Genomic DNA, 24531 nt, shown 5'->3' with positions numbered 1-24531 from the left:
TTGTATACCCAATGTTGATTTGTGGGGTCTGTTCCCAAATGTTTTTAACGTGTAAACCGTTTTATGTAAATACATTTTGTTTTTTACACTTACCTGGTTTCTTATCAGTGCCGTGAAAGTCCCTCCCCCCTTCTTCCCCCACTTTTTTTTACTTATGTTTATGGAATTGCCTGGGCCTCAAGCAGCCTTGGCTCTTTAGACTATTAGGTCATACAAGTTATATACTAACTGGGATGTTGGCACAATTAAAATAGTTGTATCATTAGTCTAATTGAGGCAATACTCACCCCTTTCGACTTGTTTACGAGATAGCAATAGTGGCTTTTCTAATTGCCTGGAACATTGTTCTTAAAACATATTAATGTTTTGATCATAGAATCTTTTACTTATGTAACAGAATTTTTTTTTCTTATTAAGGAAAATCGATGGAGTAGAGTATCCTGGAATAATTAAGGAAAAAGAAGTTGCAAGAAAACAGTATGAAACGGCTGTTTCTAGAGGACAAACAGCAGGACTTGTCAGGTAACTCCCATTTTTCAAATAAATAAATATATATATGACTTTTTCGCAGTGCATGCAAATGCTGTACAGTGGAACCTTGGATTACGAGCATAATCCGTTCCAGGAGTATGCTCGTAATCCAAAGCACTTGCATATCAAAGCAAGTTTTCCCATAGAAGTCAATGGAAACTAAAATAATTTGTTCCGAATTGATTTCTATGGCATGCAATACCGCATGTGGCCAGAGGTGGGGGGCACCGGAGAGCCTCGGAAATACTCAGAAAGGCTCGGGGACAGCTTTGGCTAAATGCGTAAAACTTTGGAAACACTCGGGAACAGAGTATTTCTGAGTATTTTCGAACGGCTCCAGCAACCCCGCACCTCTGGCCATATGCGGTATTGCACACCGCTGTAGCTTGAATCCTGCTCGTTTTGTGAGACAACACTCGCAAACTGAGTCAGGATTTTCTCAAAGAAAAATGCTCATATTGCGAAACGCTCGTTAACCGCGTTACTCGCAATCTGTGGTTTCACTGTACATAGACAGCAAAAAAGTGTAAAAGATACTGAATTAGAAAGGAACAAACAATTTCCAGCAGTACTACCTGGTTTGGAGTAGTAGTTATATAGGCATTGTTTAGAATCCAGGTTCTAATTATACTGTACTTTTGAATATTGTCAGAACATTCTCTTGCTATCAGTAGCTGCCATTGTGGTTGTTACAATGCTGATAGTTAATTCGCAGAAATCGGTTCTTGCTTACCATGGAAGTACTCGTTGGCTCTACAACAGAGTTTGAGTTGGGTATACTAAATGGCTGTCCAAAAGACACACAATGGTTACAGACACAGGGGCAGATCCTCAAAGAAATTACGCCGGCGTATCTGTTGATACGCCGCGTAATTTCAAATTTTGCGCGTCGTATCTTTGTTTTGGTATCCACCAAACAAGATACGACGGCATCTGTGTTAGATCCGACAGGCGTACGCCTTAGTACGCCGTCGGATCTAAGATGCAATTTTCCGGCGGCCACTGGGTAGCGTTCACGTCGTAATCCGCGGCGAGTATGCAAATTAGCTATTTCCTCCGGCGATCCACGAACGTACGAGCGGCCGTTGCATTCTTTCAACGTCGTTTTCGTTCAGCTTTTTTCCGGCGTATAGTTAAAGCTGCTATCTGGTGTTAAGTATGGCCATCGTTCCCCGCGTATAATTTTGAAAAATTTTTCTTTCGTTTGCGTAAGTCGTCTGTGAATGGGGCTGGACGCCATTTACGTTCACGCCCGAAAACAATGACGTCCTTGTGACGTCATTTGGAGCAATGCACCCTGGGAGTTTTGACGGACGGGGCATGCGCAGTTCGTTCGGCGCGGGGACGCGCTTTATTTAAATGAAACACGCCCCCTACTCGCCACATTTGAATTCCGCGCCCTTACGCCGCGAGAGATACACTACGCCGCCGTAACTTACGGCGCAAATTCTTTCTGGATTCAAACCAAAGCCAGGTAAGTTACGACGGCGTAGCGTATCTCAGATACGCTGCGCCAGTACAGATCTTTGTGAATCTGCCCCACACAATGCAAAATATGCTGGTAAATTAGGTCAGTAACAACACATAGCTGATAGAGACAATTTAAGGCCACTCTCATTGGCTGCTTACCACCCAACCCTAGGTAGCACTGTCTCATCGCTAGCCCTCTCACCTCCAGGACCTCCAAATCCCTCAAAACTTTAACTTACCCCAATCTACCTACCACCATTTATCAACTATTGACACTTAGCCCCCTTTCACACTGGGGCGTTTTCAGGCGCTTTTGGCTAAAAATAGCGCCTGTAAAGCGCCTGAAAAAACGGCTCCCCTGCAGTCTCAGTGTGGGCTTTCACGCTGAGGCGATACACTGGCAGGACATTAAAAAAACTCCTGCAAGCAGCATCTTTGAAACGGTGAAGGTATACACTGCTCCTCCACCATTCCTGCCCATTGAAATGATGGGCACGCGGCTGAACCGCCAGCAAAGCAGCGATTTGCAGGTGGTTTTTATACCCTTTTTCGCCGCTAGCAGGGGTTAAAAGCGCCCCACCAGCGGCCGAATACCTCCGCAAAAACGACGGTAAATCGCCTATAAAAATAGCCTACGCCTCAGTGTGAAAGCAGCCTAATGCCGCATACACACGTTCGTAAATTCCGACAAGAAAACCATGGATTTTTTTCCGACGAAATTTTGGCTCAAACTTGAGTTGCATACACACGGTCACACAAAATTCCGACCGTCAAGAAAGCGGTGACGTACAACACTACGACGAGCTAAGAAAAATTAAGTTCAATGATTCTGAGCATGCGTCGACTTGATTCGGAGCATGCAAGTTTTTTTGCGCGTCGGAATTGCATACAGACGATCGGAATTTCCAACAAGAACTTTTCCCGTCGGAAAATTTGAGAACCAGCTCTCAAGTTTTTGTTGTCAGAAATTCCGACAGAAAAAGTTTCTGACCAAATACTCACATCAAACTTTTCTTGTTGGAAATTGCGACCGTGTGTACGCGGCATTATAGATTTATTGGAGCCATTTTGACCCACAGTTATTTTATAGATCCCTTGGATAGTCCCATCAATTTTTAGGAGTCACTGTTTACCAGTATGGAGAACCCTGATCTATACCCAGTCAAAGTTGTGCACCCACATGTTAACTCCACATGCCACCATTCCAAATGCAACATTCAGGTAACAAAGGCATCCATATATACAGTATATTGGCACTTTGCCTAAATTTTTTCATGTTTTTTTTTCTTAAAGGGGTTGTTAAGGTTCATTTTTTATTTTCTAAATAGGTTCCTTTAAGCTAGTCCATTGTTGGTTCACTAATTTTCTTTCGATTTCACTTCTAAATGTTTTTTTTCTTTGTCTGAATGTCTCACTTCCTGTTTCTCCTCAGTAAGGAGCAGATTATCCGAGCTGTTCTGGCTGGGGGTTAGTCAGCCAGAACAGCTTACTGAGGAGAAACAAGAAGTGAGAAATTCTGACAAAAAAAAAAAACAAAGGAAAAAAAAACATTTAGAAGGGAAATCGAAGGAAAAGGTTTCCTTACCTGTCAAATGTCTCCCCTTGGGTGGAGACGTGATGTCAGTAGACTCCCGCCCACCTTTACACTCCCCTTGTCAACATGCATTTTTTCCTATGTATTCCTTACACTAAATTCTGCTATTATCACTAACATCCAGTCAAAATCCAGAAAAATAACCACATGACTTCAGAAAAGGAGTGGGGGTGGGAATTAAAAAATAATGCCTGTCTCCATAATAGTGCATGAGATATGTAAATAACCTGTGACTTACAGCAAGGGGGCGGAACGGACTACGTTTTTTCTCTGTAAGTCCGTTTTATTTCACTGAACAATAAAAGAGGATTGCTTAGAGCTGGATTAACTCTGTGTGACAAGACTGGACACAGATGATAAGAAATCGTATACTGTACATTGTGACATAAAAAAATAATAATTCGGGTTTACATCCACTTTTTAAAGCAACCTATTTGGAAAATAAAAAACAAACCTTTACAACCCCTTTAAAGCGGGATTCCACCCGCAAATTTTTTTTTTAAAAGTCAGCAGCTACTAACAGTGTAGCTGCTGACTTTTAATAAGGACACTTACCTGTCCTACTTGCCCGCACTGATGGCCCCCCCGATGCCGATCCCACGATCGATGCAGGTCCCGCGCCGCCATTCACACTAGGGGAAACAGGCAGTAAAGTCTTACGGCTTCACTGCCCATTTCCTACTGCGCATGCGCGAGTCTCGCGCTGACTTGTGAATGGGCGGCTGCTCTCTGAGAACACACACAGTTCCCAGAAAGCTGCGCGCCCCATTCACTAGGAGAAGATGAAGAAGAAGACGGACCGCGGCTACGGAAGAGGCAGATTACGAACTTCCGCATAGCAACAGGTATTTCGGGTGAGTACAATTTTTTTTATTTTTTTACATTTTTTTTTAAAACATTTTTTTGATTTTTGGGCAAATGTTTTTTTCCTGGGTGGAACTCCACTTTAAGCTCTTAGTTGTATGTATTCTGCCTTACCCTACTTGCTTATACATCCTCTTGGCATGACTGGGTTACATTTTTTGACTTTACTGATGGTGATTTTGTTTACAGAGCCTCTTCTGGTAGAAAGACCGAGAAATTTACGGTGTCAGTCAATGTGGCAGCGAAAAGTAAAGTTACCTTTGAATTGGTTTATGAAGAAATGTTGAAACGTCACCTTGGAAATTATAAGATGTTCATCAAAGTCCAGCCAAAAACACTTGTTAAAAACTTTCAGGTTATTTACAGTTTATTAACTTCCTTTTTTGATATATAGTGATAGCTTATATTACACCTGCAAATATGTCAATGAATTAGGGAATAAATGAATAACTGGATGAATGAAAGAAAGGATGCATTTGATAAAATCCTAAAAACAAAGGCCCAGATTCTCAAAGGGCTTACGACGGCGCAGCGCCATGTACGCCGTCGTAAGTCCTAATCTGGCCCGTCGTATTTTTGCGACTGATTCTTAGAATCAGTTGCGCATAGATATCCATTAGATCCGACAGGCGTAAGTCTCTTACGCCGTCGGATCTTAACTGCAATTTTTTTTTGCCCGCTAGGTGGCGCTTCCGTAGATTTCCGCGTTAAGTATGCAAATTAGCTAGATACACGAATTCCCGAACGTACGCGTGGCCGACGCAGTAAAGTTACGACGTTTATGTTAGGCTTTTCCCGGCGTACAGTTGCCCCTGCTATATGAGGGGCAGCCAATGTTAAGTATGGCCGTCGTTCCCACATCGAAAATTTTAAAAGTTACGTCGTTTGCGTAAGTTGTCCGTGAATGGGGCTGGACGTCATTTACGTTCAGGTCGAAACCATGGACGTCCTTGCGACGTCATTTAGAGCAATGCACACTGGGAGATTTGACGGACGGCGCATGCGCAGTTCGTTCGGCGCGGGGACGCGCATCATTTAAATGATACACGCCCCCTACCCGCCGAATTTGAATTCCGCCGGGTGATTTACGCTGCGCCGCCGCAACTTTACAGGCAAGTGCTTTGTGAATAAAGCACTTACCTGGAAAAACTTGCGACGGGGGTAACGTAAATGAGATACGTTATGCCCGCACAATTTTGTGAATCTGGGCCAAAGTTACTGTAACTACTCTGGGCATTAAAGTATAAGGCTCCGCTCACACCTTGGCATTCCGGATCGCAGGTGGAATCACCGTAATTCTCCCTGCAATTCACCAATCACTGCAAGATGCAGGACGTGCTTGCAATCCCTTTACTTTCAATTGGACCCCAAGTGTGTCCCGATTTTGCTGCGATTCCCGAAATTGCCACAAAACACGGGACACGCTTTTGATCCAGTTACTTTCAATGGCACCCAAATCGTGGTGCGATTTTTGCCATGATAGTCGCCTGACAAATCGTGGCAAAATTGAGCAAACCAAATGGTGGGACACCTGTCGCCCAAAAGAACTTATTTTGGGTAACAGGCATCATGCAATTTTTTTTGCATGATTTTGCCACAATTTTTCAGGCGACGATCATGGCAAAATCGTGCCACGATTTGGGTGCCATTGAACGTAACAGGATCTAAAGCTTGTCCTGCATTTTGTGGCAATTCGGGAATGGTGAGCAGAATTGCAGCGATTCCACCCACGATCCGGAACGCCAAGGTGGTCCTTTTTTTCCCCACAAATAGAGCTTTCTTTTGCTGGTATTTGATCACCTCTGACGTTTTTATTTTTTGCGCTATAAACAAAAATAGAGCGAAAATTTTGGAAAAAAAGCAACATTTTTACTTTTTGCTATAATAAATATCCCCCCAAAACATCTAAAACATATTTTTTTTCCTATGTTTAGGCCGATACGTATTAATCTACATATTTTTGTTAAAAAAATCACAATAAGCGTTTATTGATTGGTTTGCACAAAAGTTATAGCGCCTACAAAATAGGGTATAGTTTAATGGCATTTTTATTAATCATTTTTTTTACTAGTAATGGCGGCGATATGCGATTTTTATCGTGACTGCGACATTATGGCGGACATATCGGACACTTTTGACGCTATTTTGGGACCATTCACATTTTTACAACGATCAGTGCTATAAAAATACACTGATTACTGTATACATGTGCCTGGCACGAAAGGGGTTAAGCACTAGGGAGCTAGGAAGGGGCTAAGTGTGTCCTAGGGAGTGCTTCTAACTGTGTGGGGGTGGGGCTTACTGTGACACGACACTGATCGCTGCTCCCGATGAGAGGAAGCAGACGATCAGTGTCCTGTCACTAGGTAGAACAAGGAGATGCTTTGTTTACACAGTCATCCCCCCGTTATGTCGTTCCGTGACACGATCGCAGAAAATCGTGGACATTGAGTTCGCAGGTCCTGCGGGCACGGTCACGGATGTTTGTGCGGTGGTCGGCAAGTGGTTAAGAGATAATGCGTTTACATTTGTACTTTTTTTGATAATGGCTTTTGAATAATGATGGTTAACATGGAAAATACAATTTTTTTAATAAAGTATGATGTTAATAATGTTGTTCCCTTGTTCCCCCATATTAGATTACTGTAGATATACATGAACAACAAGGCATCAGCTTTTTAGACGCCAAGGCATCATTTATAACAAATGATCTGCAGCCAGCCATCAAAAAATCCTTTGCTGGAGAAAAGGTATAAAACCAACAGTTCCTCAGAATTTGTATATAAATTAATCAAGTTTGGTATTTTGTTAATTTAGTGATGACATATGTCATGCAAGTTTGGTCACTTTTGAGACCAGTTGATCGCTACAATGGCATACTTCACCTCTAAGGCCTCGTACAGACGAGGGGACATGTCTGATGAAAACAGTCCGCGGACCGTTTTCATCGGACATGTCCGCTCGGAGATTTTGGTCTGATGGTTGTACACACCATCAAACCAAAATCCCCGCGGACAGAGAATGCGGTGACGTATACGACACCGACGTTCTCTGACGCGGAAGTTCAATGCTTCCACGCATGCGTTGAATCACTTCGACGTCATGCGCGGGTTCTCGGGCCAGCGGACATGTCCGATGAGTCATACTGACCATTGGACATGTCCGACGGACATGGTTCCAGCGAACAAGTTTCTTAGCATGCTAAGAAACATTGGTCCGCTGGAAACATGTCCGCTAGGCCGGGAATCCGGTCCGGTCGGCCCTACACACGACCGAACATGTCCGCGGAAACTGGTCCGCAGACCAGTTTCAGCAGACATGTTCGGTCGTGTATACAAGGCCTTACAGTCAACATTCTGTGCTTTATGCACAGAGGGGGTTATTTACGAAAGCGCCTAATTGATTGTGCCTTTGTCTAAAGGCAATGGTGTGTACTTGGTAACCAAGGGGGCTAGTTACTAAAACTGCATCGTACAAAATCTGGTGCAGCTCTACATAGAAACCAATCAGCTTCCAGGTTTTATTGTCAAAGCTTAATTGAACAAGCTGAAGTGAGAAGCTGATTGGCCACTATGCACAGCTGCACCAGATTCTGAGTGCACCAGTTTCAGTAAATTTCCCCCTCAAGTGCCTTGGGTTATAGTATTATGTCTTTATATTGTTCATGGTCAGTGCTCCATTTAAATTTGTTAGATTTCAATTTCCAGGTCAGTATTTTGTGAGAGATTTGGCATAAACTGTTCTATTTTCATTGAAGGCTCCTCCTGTAATCCAAGGTATGAAGCTCTGATTGCATCTCTCTATTGATAAAGGCCTGGTTCACACCTATGCATTTTTTAGTGCGTTTTCAGTTTTGCAAAAACACACTACAGTCTGTTTAACATGATTTCCCATGGGTCACATTCACATTTGTGCATTTTATAGAAAAGGACCAGGGACCAGCAGGTTGTACTTTTGGTTCCATAGACTTCAGTGGATCAAAAAAGTGTATTGATAAACGCAAAATGCACCTGGAATATGCATCAACCATAACCTGCATGGGTGTGAACCAGGCTTAGTTGCTCAAGGTATATGCTGTGGACTCTCCCCATGTAACAGTACTGCTGTTTGGTGATTGGCCCAGTCCTGTCATATAAAGTGAGTCGTATGCTCCTTCATACCTGCAAGTAAAAGATGTTTTCTTTGCTTTAGGCAGCTAACTAGCAGCTACTTTCCTGTGAGCTAGCTAGTAGAAAAGTAGAATTGTAGTAGATTGATCCCAAGAAAGCTAGAGGATTTGCAGTAGGGAGGTAGGGGTAAGATGCAGATAAACTGGAGTACTTTGATAAGTAAATATTGATCAGCTCCCATAGTCCATGGCTCTGGCCCACCCCTATGCCCAGCACCTCACTGTTGGTTAGTGTGGCTGCCCATCGTAGAGGTGCATCAATAGTGATAGTGAATTTTTTTTTCAATGGCTACACGGTCAAAGTGTTTTTATCACATCACATGTAAAACAAGATCAAAGTTTTAAAGAAATTACTGAAAGAGTGTAGAAATTACTGTGTGTTAGAAAAGCAGTTTCTTCTACGTTAGGCCTCTTGCCATAAAAAATAGTCTTTTGTGGTGCTTGGGAGACACGGCTACAGCATATTTTTTCCTGAAAAAGTTTTGTTTGTTCGCACATACAGAACGTTAACGTTTTGAAAAATACACTCATATACTGTACATATGCAAGTAAATGTCCGTAGTGGCAGTTGTGGTCGCATAGCATTTTGTATAATGCATTCCTTTTGGCAAAAAGACGCTGCAACTGTGGCTCCCATGGCGCCACAACAATAGATGCATTTTACACTGTAGGCCAGGGGTGCGCAACCATTGGCCCGGGGGCCACATGTGGCCCTTGGAGCCATGTGATGTGGCCCTTGACCTCCTGCTCTCTGATGGCAGGTTGGAAAGCTCAGATCGTGGGTTGTCGACCCTCCATCCCAGAGCATTAGTGTTGTGAATGAAGTTGGCAGCAGAGGAAGCAAGCAGCTGTGGAGCAGAGCAGCATAAGCCGATGCCTCCTGTATAGCACCGGCTCCTGTCACAGGCGGACTGATACCCAATGCACTCTGCCTGGGACAGCAACAGTCGGCGATACCTGAATAGAATACTGTTATTAAAGGTAATTACTAAAATCACAGTGTATATACGGGCATATCTGTTCTACAGTGGTTACTTGGCTGCTTTCAAACTGATCCACAGGTGCAGTGTACCTGCGCGTTAACTGGGCTGAGTCATAGACTTCTGTAATTACCTGCAGATTTGGTCAAAAAGATATAATAGAAGTCTATGGCAAAGAGCAGCTAACCCGCAGGAAAGCCACAGGTGCACTGCGCTGCACCCGTGGTGCGGGTAAACTGCTGTGCATTAGTGTGAAAGCAGCCTTAGGCCCCTTTCACATGATCGGTTCAACCCAATCGGACCTTCCATTTGACTCTATGGAGGGGCAGATGTAGATGGACATTTTTCCATTTACACCCGCCTACCTCCAATTCGCAAAAGAAAAACAAAAAAAAAACTGAAGGGGTTCCAACCCCCTTCATCTGGGCGGATCATTTCAGAGGACCTATTCAGTAGAGTGGTCTGTGTTCATGTCTGCTCTGCATATGCAGAGCGGACACGGACCAGACACCTGCCCACTCCTCTCATTGGGGCCCGCGACTGGTTACTAAGTGGCCCTCGCACTTCAAAAGGTTGGACACCCCTGCTGTACGCCCATATGCTGCTCTATACAGTCATATGCAAGAGTCCTAACCTAAACCATAACTAGGAAACGTATGCGGGTTGCTACTATTCTGCTCCTTTTGAAAATATTAATATTTAAATTTATTACTTGTTAACCTCCCTGGCGGTATGATTCTTTCAGAAAAAAGATGCTGAAAGCGGTACCATTATTTGCAAGGAAATTTGATGTTTTATACTGTAGGGGCCAGATTCACGTAGATCAGCGGATCTATAGATCCGCTCGATCTACGTGATTTAAGATCCGCTCCCGCAAGTTTGAGAGGCAAGTGGCTAATTCACAAACCACTTACCTCTAAACTTGCGGCGGCGGATCCTAAATCCCCCAGCGGAATTCAAATTCCGCGGCTAGGGGGAGTGTACTATTTAAATCAGGCGCGTTCCCGCGCCGATTTAAATGCGCATGCGCCGTCCGGGGAATTTCCCGGCGTGCATTGCTCCCACTGATGTCACTAGGACGTCAGTGGTTTCGACGTAAGCGTGACTTGCGACGCGCGTGTTTGTGAATCGGCGTACGCAAACGACGTTAGAAAATTCAAATTCGACGTGGGAACGCCGGCTATACTTAACATTGGCTGCGCCTGATAAAAGCAGGGGTAAGTATACGACGGGAAAGCCGCTACGGAAACGTCGTAAGAAGACTGCGTCGGGTCCGCGTACGTTCGTGAATTTGCGTATCTCGCTGATTTACATTGTATTTTATCGTAAATCAGGGGCTATTTTTTAATTAAAAAAAAGATCCGACAGTGTAACACAGTGTAACACTGTCAGATCTTAGCCCTCCTCTTATGCGTAACTGATAACTATTAATCAGGCGCATAGATAGGACCAGTGTAAGTCAGAGATACGATGGTGTATCTGTAGATACACCGTTGTATCTCTTTGTGAATCTGGCCCCCTGTCTGTAATTTTTAGGAATAACTCACTTAAATCTGACCAAACAAGAGACTAGTAGGCATCCGGGGTATGACATTTTTTTAAAAACAAAATTATAAATTATAATATAATAAATAATTATAAATAATTATAACAAATAATAATATAATTATAATAAAAATTATTCAATAATCAACTCAAAATCACTGAAATTTGCTCAGTTGCAGAATTGTCGCTGTCATTATTATTATTTTTTTTATGAGGGAATTTCCCACAAATCGCTATCGCACAATTCTGCAAGTGATTAAATTTTTATCGCTGGTTTTCTAGCTGATCTAAAACCATTTTTGACATAAAGGGACACTTTTGGTTGCTATGGACAATCTACAGTTTTCAGGGAGAAAGAAAAGGTTTTTATTATATAAAAGAACATGTAGGACACTGGGCAGACCACTAGGGACAAGGGGGTGTGTGTATTTTTTACATACAGTACTGTAATCTATAAGATTACAGTATACTGTATGTAATGTGTTTGTTTACGTTTTTGAATTTGGCGCCGTTCTCCGCTCCTGTGCGTCGTAACGTTGCAGGGAACGGAGATCGGCGGCACAGGAGGACGCTGTGTGAATCGAGCGAGGTCCCGCTCGCTCACACAGCGCGGTGGCATCGCTGGATCCAGGGACAAGGTAAGTAACTTTGTCTGCTGCTGCAGCGAGGCGAGCCCGGGGTTGCCGCTTTTGGTATGAAAATCTCACCCCGAGTCAGACTCTGGAATACCGCCGGGGGGGGGTTAAAACACTGATCTTGAACAAGTGATCTGCATGCTTACAGTGGCTCAGAAAATATTGGTTCTGTTGGATCAGTATCACGGTTTTTATTCTTAGTACCCCTCCAACTTGCCTGCCAAAAGTCAAAAGCTTCTGACAATGCTGTGGTCAGGGGTAGGCAAACTTCACAGTCCAATCCCATAAGGCTTTGCAAGACTCTGAGGCCTCGTACACACGACAGAGTTTCTCGGCAGAATTCGGCGAGAAACTCGGTCAGAGCCGGATTCTGCCGAGAAACTCTGTCGTGTGTACACTTTCGGCCCGATGGAGCCGCCGAGGAACTCGTCGAGAAAATAGAGAACATGTTCTCTATTTTCTCGTTGTTCTATGGGAGAACTCGGCCCGCCGAGCTCCTCGGCGGCTTCAGGGCTGAACTGGCCGAGGAACTCGATGTGTTTGGCACGTCGAGTTCCTCGGCCGTGTGTACGAGGCCTGACAGCCACAGGCATGACTTGCTGCCGATGTTGCCTACCCTGTAATTAACTGACAAAAGTAATGCATGTCCGAGTATTTTTTTCTTTGTGAATAACACAACAGAAGTAATAAACAAAGAAGAATCATAAAACATTTTCCTATTTATTGCCAGCATTAGGCATCCCAATGTTATATTAATAGTTGCTATACCCTATGGTGAATATTTATCTCCTTGTATATTTCTTTAGAGCCAGCATTTGAGGGCAACTTGGCTGGTGTCAAAACTAGTCAGCATATGTATCCTTAGAGTGGCATAAATTATCAGCAAACTTTTTTGTGTACCTGGAAAATAGACCTAAATGTTTTTTTTCACAATATTTGGAATATGCAGCAAAAAAGTTGACAATGTCCATATCAGTTCTGGTCTTAATAACCCTATTTTTTCTTTCAGGGTCAAATCTCCTTTACACCCACACTAAACCAACAGCGCACCTGTGCTGGTTGTACAACTACATTACTAGATGGAGATTTTACTGTGATATATGACGTAAACAGAGAATCTCCAGGAAACATACAGGTAATATGTTCTATATTGAGGGCGAGGCACCCTAATCTAAATTTATTTTATTTTTTTATTACCATAGTACCATTGGCCCAAGCTGTCCAATAAAAATGCTGCAGTGGAAGCGTGACTCTCACTGCAGTGTCCTAGAAGGGGGCATGTGTCTAAAAGATAAATGCCCCCTTTCAGCCCAACCCTCTTATCTATAAGATTTACCCACAATCCCATGTTTTTCTCACACAGTTAAGAGAGAGAATGAGAATCTGCTACTGTGAAAAGGTACATGATCAATAATATATTATTATGCTATATGTTACAAGATAATAATTTATTATTTTCTATTTACTGTGAAATTACTGGTTAGAAGTTATAACTTCAAACTTCAGTAATATGTCCCTTAAAGGGTTTGTAAAGGAATTTTTTTTTTTATCTTAATAGCTTCCTTTACCTTAATGCAGTGCTGTTTTCATGTCCTCATTGTTCGTTTTTGCTCTCAAGTTGCTGTAATCCTTCTCTGATCTCCACACTTCCTGGTTGTCTGTTTCCTGATAACCACAGTACTGGGAGCTTTCTCTCTGTGGTCACTAATCAAGGAGGTGTGATTACTGTGTGTCTAAAACCCCTCAGCACCAATCAGTTTCGTTTTACAAACCATCATTGCCCTGTATTGGCTCTGTGGCTCTGTACATCACAGAAGCAGAAAACAGCATGCAAAAATGAAACTAAAACTGTAGGTACATTATATGATTGATTTTTATCTATTTTTAATAATTTTTAAAAGGAATCAGTTAACTATTATGTCTCTATACCCTGTAAACAGTCATTTCAGAAAAAAAATGTTTCCTTTACAACTCCTTTAAGCCACCTGCTTGAGTACAGTTTTTGAAAATATAGTAAATTACCCTAAAAATAATATATAATAATTATTTGTATATTTCTGTGTTATTTGTATATTACCTGGTACAGAGGTGGGTAGAATGTGCAGGTGAGGAGTGCGAAGTGTACGGCAGTGGGTAGTATGTGCAGGATGGTGTCAGCAGTTCTTTATTTATTTATTTTATTTTTTTATTAATATTTTGCAATTACATTTTTTATTATTATTATTATTATTATTATTTTATTTTTTTCAAAATACTTTTTGGGAAGGAGTGGATGATGACAGCAGGGCTGTGGATTGTGTCAGTAGAGTAATGGACAGTATTTGTTTTTCATTTTTTTTTATTTCATATTATCTTTTTTAAAAATGTTTTTCATTTTTTTACAATTACATTTTTTTATATTTATTGCAAAAAAAAAAATGTATCAGCCCCCTGACATCTCCCCTTTGCGACAGAGAAAGGGAATGAGGATAGAGCATCCCCAGTCCCTTTCTCAGTAGCCTAAGTATTGAAAATTAATGAACAGGAGACAGCAGCTCTTGTTCATTGGTAGCGATTGATTACAATTCGGAAAAGAAAGGGGCCAGTAAATTATGTTTACCGGCCCCTTCCTCGACTCTTTATGCTGATGACATATCCCCCCAGCAGCTGGCAGAGAGGAGGGGAGCTGGCTGCGGGGGGATGAGGGGAGCCAGAGGAGTAGCACAAAGGGGGTCGGAGGAGGAGCACACAGGGGTGGAGGAAGAACACACGGGGCAGAGGAGGAGCAAATAGAGGGAGCCAGAGGAGTGGGACACCGGGGTCAGAGGAGGAGGAGGACACTATTGGGGATGATCGGTGCGATGGGAGGAACAGTTGCATGCACCAATCTCTCTGTATAGCTTTTCAGCTGACAGCTGCGAGAGAGAGAGAGAGGAGGAGAAGCGGCCGATAGCTGCTTCACTGAAAACTATACAGTGTAATCGGTGCTTGTAACTGCCTCTACCGCCTCACTGATCATCTCCAACTGTCAAGCAAGGTCAATCATCCATGGGTGCAGTCACAGTGGGCCCCCCTCAGTCCCGTGTTCAGTGAACACCCTGCACCCATGGATGATACATCACTGAATACAGCAGCAAAGTTTTCCTTAGCAAGACTAGAATTGTAATATTGGCTAGAGACACAGGGCACAGGCAAGTGTTTGACTACAAGAATGAAAGCTGACGTTTAGTCAAAATTAAAAATAAAATCAGCACAAGGGATATTACTTACTTTTATTCTGTTTTGTCCGCTGTGCTGCTGGCTCCTGCATTTTTTTCAAATCTTCCTCCTCCAATCACCCCGCCATCACCATAATCTTCAGGTGGGGTGGAGGTTAACAGAGCCAACAGACCTGTGACAGGCCCTCATTAGGAGTGCCTATGCCAGCCCTTTGGCTGGCCATACATTTTACAATTTTCCTTTAGATTTACTAAAACCATATAATATGAGGTCAAACCTAAACACTTTGTATGCAATAAAGCAGGCCCTTGCACTACATACCGTGTTTCCCCGAAAATAAGCCCGGGTCTTATATTAATTTTGGCAACAAAAGACCCAGTAGGGCTTATTTTCGGGGTAGGTCTTAATATATTCACTCTCTCCCTGTCGGTCAGGAATCCACGGTTTGAACAAACTTAAAATGCCCAAATTCTTTTACAGCAGTAGCACACAATGCAGAATGTGTGTGCTTCTGCAATCCAACAGTGCTAAACACCTCAGCCTTCCTCCACCTCTCCCAGCCACCAGCAAGGGACCCCAGCCCCCCTCCCTCTGCAATGCTCCAAGCAGGGAAGAAGGCACACCAGCATGTGAGGAAAAATAAACTGTAAATACCTTGTGATTATCCATGCTGCATACCACACACGTTGATTGCAGAGGCTCCGCACCGTACAGCGCTTTCAATTACCCGCCAAAGGGAGGGGGACCAAGATCCCCGCAGACAGGCCGGGGTAACGAGACAGGAGTTCCCGTGTTGCATTGATTGCAGAGGCTCCGCACCGTACAGTGCTTTCAATTACCCGCCAAAGCTCTGTGACAGGCAGGCGGGAGAAGAGGAGACCAGGGGAGATCAGCTGAGCGCTGCTCTGCATTAAAGGCACATGACACCCGACACCGCTACAGACACACAGCACACTGCACACGCCGTACCAGGTTTATACTGTGTTTTCTCAAAAAGCAGACAATCACCTCGAACTAGGGCTTATTTTCGGGGTAGGGCTTATATTGCAGCCCTCCTGGAAAATAGCGCTAGGTCTTATTTTCGGGGTAGGTAACACGGTAGCTGAAGGTAAATCTAAAGAAAATTGAACAAGAAAATTGTATAATGTATGGCCAGCCTTTCTGCCTTTGTCCTCCATTCAAAGAGTCTGTACTATATCGCTTCTATGAATGTAACAAGATCTTTGAATGGAGGGGGCAGACCTTTCATCCATCTGCCCATCCTCCATTCATAGATCTTTTTTTATTCATAGACACTATAGCAGCGGTGGCCCGTCCATACAGGGCACCGCCCCCCCTAATCAATGCACCCGGCCCCTAACTTACATGCAGGGCTCCGAACGCGTGGATTCCATGAGTAGAGCCTGAGGCTCTAATTGGCTTCTAAAAAGGGTGGGCTCGGGGCGCAGAGAATAACAGCTGTCTTAGACAGGTATCTGCTCCCCCCTCCTCCTGAAAGGTACCAAATGTGACACCGGAGGGGGGGGGGGAATCCGGACAGCGGAGGTTCCATTTTTGTGTGGACCTCCACTTTAACTGTTTCCACTACAAAGCCAAGTCCTCAGTTTTCTATAAGCAATGACTTCTGCTTCAGCTTTTCTGAAAGGAGTTTATAGTCCTCAAGTTGTACATACAGTTAGGTCCAAACATATTTGGACACGATTTTAGTTTTTTTCAGGTATTTACCAAAACATATTCAAGCTATAGTTATTTAATGGATATGGGCTGAAAGTTCACACTCTCAGATTTAATTTGAGGGTATGGACATCTAAATTGGAGAAAGGGTTTAGGAATAACAGCACTTAAGAATAGCCACCCCCCTTTTTTAAGAGACCAAAAGTAATTGGACGATGGAATCAAAAGCTGTTTCATGGCTAGGTTTGGGCTTCTCCTTCTTTATTTCTTCATGAATTAAGCAGGAACAAGGTCTGGAGTTGATTCTAAGTGTGGTATTTGCATTTGGAATCTATTGCTCTGAACCTACATCAAATGAGCTGTCCATGCAAGTGAAACAGGCCATTGTAAGATTAAACAAATCCATCAGATAGATAGCAGCAACATTAGGAAACCAACAGTTTGGTAAGTTCTGAGGAAAGAAGAACGCACTGGTGAGCTCAGCAACATAAAAAGGGCTGGACGTCCACGGAAGACAACAGTGGTGTATTCATCGCAGGATCCTCTCTATGGTAAAGAAAAGCCCATTCACAGCATTCAGACAAGAGAAGGACGCACCCCAGGAGGTTGGCGTATCATTGTCAAAGTCTGCAATCAAGAGAAGATCTCACAAGAGCAAATACAGAGAGCGTTCGCCACAAGGTGAAAACCATTTATAAGCCTGAACAATAGAAAAGCCAGGTTAGATTTTGCCATAAAATATCTAAAGTCAGACCTGGAAAAGTATTCTTTTAACGGATGAAGCTAAAATTAATCTGTACCAGAATGACGGGAAGAAAAAAGTCTGGCGAAAGCTTGGAACCGCTCATGATCCAAAGCACATAACATCATCTGTAAAACATGGTGGAGGTCTGTGATGGCATAGGCATGCATGGCTTCCAGTGACACTGGGTCATTGGTGTTTATTGATGATGGAACAGAAGACAGAAGCAGCCGGATGAATTCTGAAGTGTTTAGAGCACAGGTGTCAAACACAGGCCAGCGTGCCGAATCCGGCCCTCCAGACCATTTAATGTGGCCCTCGCACCTCTCCTGCAGCTGCCAACCTTCCTCTAGTCCTCCTCCAGACCCTTACTTTCTGCTTTCAAGTAATGCATCCAGCTTCTTCCCAGCAGCAGTAAAAGGAAAGGGGGTACACTGTCATGTAAGGGAGAGTGGGGGACTCAACTTCTGATGGTGGGGTGGCTCTTGACATCTAATATAATGGGAGGGGATGCGCTGGACTTCCAATCTTACAGATACAACTAGCCCTTTTGAGGGTAATCATAATGCTGATGCGGTCCACGATGAAATTGAGTTTGACACCCCTGGTTTAGCAATATACTGTCAGCCCAGATTCAGCCAAATGTAGCAAAGTTGATTGGACGGCGCTTCACAGTACAGATGGACAATGATCCAGCACACACTGCAAAAGCAACCCAGGAGCTGTTGAAGGAAAATAAGTAAAAAATATTTTGCAATAGCCGAGTCAATCACCTGATCTCAACCCAATTAAGCATGCATTTCACTTACTGAAGTCAAAACCAAAGGCAAAAAGACCCACAAACAAAGAGCAACTGAAGACAGCTGCAGTTCGAGCCTGGCAAAGCATCAGTCTTTGGTAATGCCCATGGGTTCCAGACTTCAGGCAGTCATTGCCCGAAAAGGATTCTCAACAAAATATAAAAAATTAACATTTTATTTATGATTATATTAAACTGTTGGCGCTATATAAATCCTGTATAATAATAATAATAATAATAATAATTTGTCCAATTACATTTGAGTCCCCTGAAAATGTAATCTTGAATTAAAGCTTAAAGTCTGCACTTCAAATTCATTTGGATTGTTTTGTTTTCAATTTTATTCTGGTGGCATACAGAGCCTAAAAGTATAAAAATTGTGCTTGTGTCCAAATACATATGGACCTAACTGTAGTTCTGTTTTTGGAGTATTTCACTCAATTGCTTAACCCTATCACGTTCTCCAAAACAACAAAAAGAACAACCCTAGACTGGTGATTGAGGAAGAGTGTGGCTGGAGATTGTGTGCTACAACAGTTTTCTTACTTTTCGTGGAGCTTTTACTTATTTTAGTTGGACTGTACATCCAGAAACATGTGATATGTAATTGGCTCGTTCTCATTCTGGTATGGCCAATCACATTTGAACTTCCAAGGTAGGTTTAAATAATTGTTGGCTGTGGAAAAAGACTTTGCACTGAGATTTTTTACATCAGACTGAGGTATGTGAGAGGCAGCAACAATTTTGCTTTGACTTCAGTGCTACTTCAATTAGTGGCGGTTCACACAGGGGCGACTTAGCTGCCTGACAAGTCGCGCTCCGTTCTCGTACTATGGAACCCGTACTAATAGAAGCGACTCAGGTCGCTCCGACTTAGAAAAAGGTTTCTGTACAACTTTGGGGTGACTTTTTGCAAGTCGCCTCTGAAGTCGTGTGCAGATCACTTTGGCCGAGTCGCACGGCAAGTCGTGCTTTGCCCCTGTGTGAACCGGCACTGAGAGGGGCTGTCCATGTAAGGCCCCTTTTACACTACTGCGCCTTCAAAGTTGCGCAATTTTACTGCGATTTTGCGGGCGTAATTGTGCCGTGATTTCAGGGAATGCCTCTGTAAGTGGCATAAAAATTGGACCAAAGTAGTGCAGGGACTACTTTGAAGTCGGAATGATAATATGAATGGTTGTCATTGGAAATCATGGGAAACGACTTTGCCATCACAAATCGTGGGACAAGGCATATAGGGTGAAAGAGGCCTAAGCCCCATTCACACTACTGAGACTTTGCCACGATTTCAGGGAATGCCTGTGGCAAGTGCATCAAAATCGGACTAAAGTAGTGCAGGGACTACTCTTCAATATCTTACATCCGCCCACTCCTCAAAATTCATCAGCAAACAGGACCTGTGTTACCACTCCTATGCGACAACACGCAGCTGTACCTTCGAATCACCAACAAAAAAGACCAATTTCATGAACTAGGAAATGCCTTACACTGATCGACAATTGGATGACGGAAAGCTCCCTCAAACTCAACGGATCGAAAACCAGAGCTACCTCACCCTTCACGCTAATAGGAAATCCATCTCCAGGACCACATGGACACCACCCACCCATCCTCGGACAAACCCATCGCGCCAAGCAATAAAGTCAAAGTCTCGGAGTCATCTTTGACGCAGACATGACGATGGATCAGTAGGATCAGTCGTCAGCGGTTCTCATCATCTGCTCCGCATGCTACGTAGACTCATCCCCTTCATCCCGGAAGAGGACACAGCAGTAAGTGGTTGGAACAATCATCAACTCACGACTCGACTACGCAAATTCACTCATTTAGGACTACCGAAATACCAGATTTCACGTCTACAAGTCGTCCAGAACACGGCAGCCAGACTGATAACTGGTATAAAAAAGCCGTGGAACCAATCTCCCCGCCTTGAGGTCCCTCCACTGGCTACCCGTACAGGAACCGGGTGACATTCAAGACTCTCAGCTTCACCCACAAATGTACTATAGGGTAAAGCTCCTCAATACTTAAGCGAGAAAATAAACCCTACGTCACCAAGCGCGTGCTCCGATCAACCAACCAAAAACCTTCCTCCAAATCCCCAAATCTCACTACAAATCTAAGGGAGAACGTAGATTCTCGGTTCCAAGGACCACGGCTCTGGAATGCTCTACCCACGACCATCCACATGGAAGAAAAACCATCGGGTTTTTAGGAAAAACTGAAGACCCACCTCTTCTGAAGTCCTGTACAACTCTGGTCGCCAGCGCCTTGAGGCGATTAAGTTCGCATTTGTTGCGCTATATAAGTTTCTCACTCACTCACTCACTCACTTTGAAATCGGAATGACTTGAAGTCGTACTAATATGAATGGTTGTCATTGGAAATCATGGGAAACGACTTTGCCATCACAAATCGTGGGACAAGTCATATAGGTGTGAAAGAGGCCTAAGGCCCCATTCACACTACTGAGACTTTGCCGCAATTTCAGGGAATGCCCTGTGCAAGTGGCATCAAATCGGACTAAAGTAGTGCAGGGACTACTTTGAAATCAGAATGACTTGAAGTCGTACTAATATGAATGGTTTGTCATTGAAATCATGGGAAATGACTTTGTCATGCTACCTTTGCCATCACAAATCGTGGACAAGTTGTATAAGTGTGAAAGGGGCCTTAAAGGGAGGAACAGTGATGTTATGAACTAAATTTTAAAAGGCAAAGGGTGCTGATATAGACACAGGTATGATTTGCAGCACAATTTACATTATAGTCTATAGCAGTGAAATTGTGATGGAGTCCTGAAAAAATAACACATGAACTACTTCTCAAATCGCACTACTTGAAATCGTACCTATTAAGACACTGCCATAGAAACACATTAGATGCTACTTCAGGTACAATTTGTAAATCGCATGACGTACCTGAAGTCGTAGCGGTGTTACCGGCGGGCTGAAGGTAGGCTAGTTCATTGCAACATTGAGGTTCATTTACTAAAATTGGTGCACAATAAATCTGGTGCAGAAGTGCATAGTAACCAATCAGCTGCTCAGCTTGTTCAATTCACAATAAACCCTGGAAGCTGATTGGTTACTATGCACAGCTGCACCATATTCTGTGGGCATCCATTTTAGTAACTCTCCCCCAATGTCTGCTCCGGGTGCTACTTAAGGTTTTATTTTGAGGTTTGAATGTAGCATTAAGGCAAAGAGGGAAATTAACAGTAATGCCTCGTACACACGATCGCGATTTCCGACAAGAAAAACTTGTTTTTTTTTCAGCAGGAAAGCAGCTGAAACTTGTCTTGCATACACACGGTCACACTAATCTTGGACAAAATTCCAAAAGTCAAGAACGTGGTGACGTACAACATGTACGACGAGCTGAGATCAATGATGTTCAATAGGCAGTTCGGCTCTTCTGCTTAATTCTGAGCATGTTTTTTTAGCGTCATAATTGCATACAGACGATTGCAAATCCCAATAGGAATTTTTCCTGTCACGAAAATTGAGATCCTGCTCTCAATCTTTTCTTGCCCGGAATTCTCACAGAAAAAGTGCGATGGAGCATACACATGGTCAGAATTTGCGACAAAAGGCTCACATCGCACTTTTCTCTTCGGGAATCACAATCGTGTGTATGAGGAATTAGAGTATGGACTGGATTCATATGTATATATCAGCTCCAATAATTAATTGAAAACAAAATTTGATCTTTTCCCTTTTTTTATTTTTTAGGTTGTCAATGGATATTTTGTTCATTTTTTTGCGCCTAAGCTTGGTGGAGAGTGCCCAAAAATGTTTATATATGTTATAGATAGAAGCAGCTCAATGAGTGGTGCAAAAATCACTCAGGTAAGAAAAAAATATAACAGTGTTAATATCTATGATACATTTGTTATTTGTCACTAACAATGTGCTTCTATATTCAGACAAAAGAAGCCCTCCTTCAAATGTTGGATGACACAATGGAACACGACTACTTCAATTTTATATTATTTAGCACCTCTACTTCAGTGTGGCAGAAAAATTTGGTGAAAGCAACTCCTGGAAACTTAGCAGCTGCCAGGGAATATATCAGAAACTTTCATATTGATTGGGGTAAGTAAAAAAATGGTAGAGCAAAACTATTGTACGTGTCCAATTTGCGTATACTGTACTTAAAGAGCAACTCTAGGCAGGCTGAGATAATTGAAGATAATAATCATCATTATCATCACAATAATGTAAAAATGTAAGTTTAAATTATATTAAGTTCTCGAGGAAGTCGAGGACCGGAGCCGCCGCAATAACCTGCGGCTCCGGGGGGTCCCGGAATCGGTGGGAGTGGAGACTCTGGAACAAGCCGTGCAGAGCCTATTTAAAACGGTGCTGGAGGATCCCTCCAGTGTTGTGGAGGTGGATAGGGCACACAGGACATTGGGGCCCAGGGCGGTGGACCCGGAGAGGCCTTGGGATGTAGTATGCAGATTACTGCGGTACGCGCAGAAGGAAGACATCCTTCCGCAGGGCCTGGGAACAGGGTGAGGTATTACTGGACGATGCACAAATTAAAATCTTGCCCGACCTATCTGGGGCAACACTGAAGCGACGAGCGCTGCTGAGGCCCATTTTGGAACTGGCACGACGGAAGGGCTATACCTATAGATGGGGATACCCTCTGGCGGTTACTTTTCGGCAAGGTCTTCACTCTGCAGAAACGTGCAGACCTGCCGGCGCTTTTCCATTTTCTGGAGGAGGAGCAGATCCCGGTACCAGATTGGCTGCAGCTGCTTCCGCGGCCGGCGGGAAGATCCGGTCCCTCAAGCTACCGTGTTCCAGCCCAGCCTCATTAACAGAGGGGCAGGAGAAGACCCAGGGCCCCGTCGGGAGGCGACCTTCGTGAGTAGGCCTTAGGCCGCATTTCCCTGAACGCAGTCCCGCTGCCCCGTGTCGCCCCATGGTTATCGTTGCCCGGCCTGTAGCTGTTTTGCCCCAGCTGAGACAGTGATGGGACTGCCACCGCTCAGGGGGTCTCGCTGCTGTGATCCCTGGGCTTATTTTTGCTGCCCCCCCCCGCTCCCCCATGGTGCTCCCCGGTGGCCCTGGACCATCCATCTAGTGTTTACTGGCTCAGCCTTGTTGGCGGGGGGAGACCCCTGCGCTCTACCTAGAGGGGGACGTTGTGAGAGGGCCCCGAGCCGCATTTCCCTGGACGCTCTCCCGCCGCCTTGTGGCTGCTGCTGCCTCCCCCCTGATGGATAATGATTCTTTCACATGGAGGGGGGTTGCGGGCTGTGGGCCTTTTGGGGGTCGTCATTGCTGCTGGAGATCCTGGAGATGGCCCCGGTGTTCCCGCCCCCCTCTCCCCTCGGGGGCTTTGAGCCGTTTGAGGCTCCCTCGGGCGGGGGGTTCTTGTGGGGTGCACACCTTGCCGGGGGTGTGGGGTGGTCGTGGATCCTCTTGGGGTACTGTATGTGTGGAGGGGGGGTGGGGTGGGTTGAGCGGTGGAATGTTTATGCCCTGAGGTGGCCGACGGGCGCTTTAAAACTGGACGCCATCGATCTCACTGACTCTTCCGGCAAGTGACCGCAGGGATCCAGATGAGGTACTTTGGAACCAGGACATTGATGTTTTCTGTTGGGGGGCGGTTATGGGGAGTGGGATTTTTTGCTCTGACTTTTCCTGCATGCCTAAGTTTGTTACTAAGGAGCGAGAGAGTAATGTGTTAGAACACTTATGTTGAACTGATTGTTTGCATCACCTCCTCCTCGCTTACAGATGATTGAATAGATATGTATTGTCCAAGATTCTCATAGAATATAAGTCTGCACTGCTTGCACCGTTTGCACTGTTTGAATGTTTTATTATGTAGTAATTTGTCTGCTTATGTCCTTTATCCCTGATGATTATACTTGTGTAATATATTGCCGTATTTCAATTTACCTTCCTAGATAGTGTGTGTGTGTGTATATATATATATATATATATATATATATATATATATATATAAAAAATTACAAGACAATGCAAGAGGAAACTGAAACTGAGACGCAGATCAAGAGGGCAAATGTTTTTTTTCTCTATAAAATAATATATATTATATATATATATATATATATATATATAGAGACATATTACAATGATCCAGCATAAAAATTCACGGAGCAGGACATTGCTCATGCCAATCATATCACCAGCCATCAGAGAGGTGTCTTTGGCATGAGCAATGTCCTGCTCTGTGAATTAAAAAAAAAAAAACACATTTGGAAAAAATGTCCCTGTGTTGGTGATATCACTGAAAAGAAACAGCACTACAAAGCTCCTCCCCCAACCTATCCTCAGTGCAGAGGTTT

The 24531-nt window shown here is 43.8% G+C and overlaps 1 protein-coding gene across 3 annotated transcripts in view; it reads left to right on the top strand.

The window, feature by feature from the left end:
* LOC120945301 (inter-alpha-trypsin inhibitor heavy chain H3-like) overlaps positions 1–24531 on the top strand; it is a 106236-nt gene that overhangs the window by 29311 nt on the left and 52394 nt on the right. For all 3 annotated transcript variants that reach the window (XM_040359378.1, XM_040359377.1, XM_040359376.1), the window contains exons 5-10: positions 418–522; positions 4649–4814; positions 7099–7209; positions 12797–12922; positions 21935–22051; positions 22129–22297. In XM_040359378.1, the coding sequence (XP_040215312.1) occupies positions 418–522; positions 4649–4814; positions 7099–7209; positions 12797–12922; positions 21935–22051; positions 22129–22297 (794 nt within the window). The remainder of the gene's footprint in view (positions 1–417; positions 523–4648; positions 4815–7098; positions 7210–12796; positions 12923–21934; positions 22052–22128; positions 22298–24531) is intronic.

Source organism: Rana temporaria, chromosome 7, assembly GCF_905171775.1.
Source record: "Rana temporaria chromosome 7, aRanTem1.1, whole genome shotgun sequence".
Classification (NCBI taxonomy): Eukaryota; Metazoa; Chordata; class Amphibia; order Anura; family Ranidae; genus Rana; species Rana temporaria.
Note: the sequence above shows the minus strand (reverse complement) of the source record. Positions and strands in the feature narration are given on the sequence as shown.